This window comes from Cebus imitator, unplaced genomic scaffold (assembly GCF_001604975.1).
Source record: "Cebus imitator isolate Cc_AM_T3 unplaced genomic scaffold, Cebus_imitator-1.0 Scaffold260, whole genome shotgun sequence".
NCBI classification, from domain to species: domain Eukaryota; kingdom Metazoa; phylum Chordata; class Mammalia; order Primates; family Cebidae; genus Cebus; species Cebus imitator.
The window spans coordinates 1,590,157-1,593,154 of NW_016107575.1; the positions used below are offsets into that span (position 1 = coordinate 1,590,157).

Consider the following 2,998-nt stretch of genomic DNA (forward strand, 5'->3'; position numbering starts at 1 on the left):
TTAGTAGAGACGGGGTTTCACCATGTTGACCAGGATGGTCTCAATCTCTTGACCTCGTGATCCACCCGCCTCGGCCTCCCAAAGTGCTGGGATTACAGGCTTGAGCCACCGCGCCCGGCCTTCAGTTCCACAACTCTAACGTGGCAGCCACCACAGCGTTCCTACAGCCAGCCAGAGATGCCTGCTGAGTTACTCCTCGCCACTGTGGAGTGTCTCCCAGGATGCTACAGATCCCACCATCCTTTTTTTTTTTGAAATGGAGTCTCATTTTTGTCGTCCAGGCTGGAATGCAATGGCACAATCTCAGCTCAATGCAACCTCCGCCTCCTGGGTTCAAGCAATTCTCCTGCCTCAGCCTTCTGAGTAGCTGGGATTACAGGCACCCACAGCCACGCCCAGCTAATTTTTGTATTTTTAGTAGAGACAGGGTTTCTCCATGTTGGCCAGGTTGGTCTCAAACTCCTGACCTCAAGTTATCCACCTGCCTCAGCCTCAAAAACTGCTAGGATTACAGGCATAGCCATCACACCGAGCCCCACCTTCCCTACCACTCCATACCAGCCACCTGACCCATTCCTCACCCATCTCTGAGGACTGGATGCCCTAGGGCACAGTCTTCACACCTCTTCCCTGCCCTCACCTTTTCTCTTGATCACTTCATGCAGCCTCATAGTTTTCATCTATAAATCATCCATAGGCCAAGGACTCCAAAAACTTGTATCTCCAGCCTGAACTTACACCTTCAACTCCAGACTCAATGACCAAGCGTCTGCTCTTTACCATCTGAGCAGTAGTAGTCAAATGTAACACATCCAAAAGTAGTCCTCAAAGCCTTCTCTCTCTCCCCAGTCTCCATTCTGCCACGACACTTCCACCCTTGAGGTATTCTTGACACTTCTCTTACATTCCACATTCAAGAGGGGAAAAACATTATTGGCTTTACCTCCAAAACACCGCTAAAATCGACTTCCCCCCAGCCTCTGTTACTGCTACACTGGACCCAAGCCACCACCATCCTTCACTTCAAAAGAACTCAGCTCCCAGAGCAGCAAGGGCGCCTGTCCAAACCTAAGTCAGATCTTGCCACTGCTCTGCACAAAACCTTACAGTAGCTCCCGTCTCACTCAAAATTAAAGCCAAAGGCCCGACAAAGGCACCAAAGCCCTACAGATCTGAGCCCCACCATGTCTCTGGCCTCACTTCTTACAGCTCTGATCCAAGCACACTGACCTCACTCACCTGCTCGGGTCTTCACTCAAATGCCTGCTGCCTCCTAAGGTCTCCCGGCTGTGCTATGTAAAATTACCACCTCACCCAGGCCCCTTTAGTCCCCTTTTTCTGCTTCATTTTTCTCCATTGCACTTATCACCTTCAAATATACTCTATAATTTATTTATAGCATTTGGTTACTGTCTGTCTCTCATAGCTCCACACCCAAGAATCCAGGCTCTATAAAGGCAGGGCATTTTTGTTTTGTTCAGGATAAATTCCCATTGACCTATGCTAGATGTGCAATAAATATTTGTCGAACGAATGAATAAATGAATGAATGGGAAGAACAAAAAAATACAAACTTCAGAAATACTGAACTCTGCCTCAGTCGGCAAATTCAAAATCCCTTACAAATTTTGTAAGGCTCAGAATCATTTCCTTTTACATTTTTCTTTACCTTTAAACCCTAGAGTTCCAAAACTTACCACAGCATAGGAGAAGAGGAAAATGGTATCCAGGGTTCCGAGGAAAAGAGTCGCTTTCTCTGAACTGGGGAACAAATGGTTGCGGCTCCAGATCTACAGTAAGACACAGGAACAGGTCAGCTCCTGTGGGATCTGCTAGGGTTTTCTGTTTCTCAAAACCCCTTCACAAATACTGCCAAAACACCACTCATGCTCAAGACCAACTTTTACTTCTGATGCAATTAGAAATAACTGGTACCTATTTTTTGGCTTTTATTATTTTTAATTGACAAAATAATTGTACATATTGAGGGAGTACAGTGTGATATTACAACATATATTCAATGTGGGATGATCAAATCGGGGCAATTAACCTATCACCTCCAACATGTATCATTGGAATACTCCAACGTTAGTGACTAAGTCAATTCAGTGAGAAAGTGGGGCAGTAAGTTTAAAAGCAGACATTTAGAAGAAATAAATTCTGATTATAATCTTTGTGTTTGGCAGAATTCAATATCCAATCAATTAGCAATTATGTCTACCATCTAGGGCCATACCAACCTGAAAGCTCGCAATCTCATCTGATATAGAAAGTTAAGTGGGGTCAGGCCTGGTTAGTACTTGGATGGGAGAAATTATGTCTAACTCCATCTAAGGAAACACTTTACAGTACTCTTCAAAAATAATTTCCTAAACTCATTGGTTGCCTAGGGCTGAGGAAAGCAAGAAGGGGTGACTAAAAAGGGGTGCAAGAGAATCTGGGGAGCGATGTTCTATATCTTGACTGGGAATAGTTAGAACACTGTATGTGTTTGTCAAAATTTGTAGAACTATACACTAAAAAGGTAATTAAAAATCACATCTTAATTTTTAAAATGAAAAGAAGTATCTTTCATTAACCACTTCAATCAAATCACAATGTCTTGCCAACTTTATTATCCTTCTAGTCTGGTACTCAGAAAACTTAACTGTAGTCCTAAGTATTTGTTGCCCTTAAGAGGCCACTTATCCCAATACTTCTGAGCTTCTTCATAGGCATATATAGAAAACGATCTTTGTACAACACACTGGGGTGAACTGAAGAAGCTGTTCAAGGTCAGAGTTGATTAGCCTGGGAATATCGACCAGCCTAAAATCAGGACGAGGCCATCGCAAGCCCCACCTGGCAACCCCAGGAGCGTAGGGAAGGGATATCACAGCCCACCTACAACCCATTCATGACAAAGCAGCTGCGCAGCTCTCACAACTCCTCAGTGGCCTGTTGACAGAACCATGAAACGAGTTAGGTTCTATTTGTTTTTTGGTTTTTTTTTTTTTTT

The 2,998-nt window shown here is 44.0% G+C and overlaps 1 protein-coding gene across 1 annotated transcript in view; it reads right to left on the minus strand.

Annotated features, from left to right (window-relative positions):
• Positions 1-2,998, minus strand: part of SLC37A3 (solute carrier family 37 member 3) — a 58,016-nt gene that overhangs the window by 29,430 nt on the left and 25,588 nt on the right. The window contains 1 exon segment of the mRNA XM_037728271.1: positions 1,698-1,790. Coding sequence (XP_037584199.1) covers positions 1,698-1,790 — 93 coding nt within the window.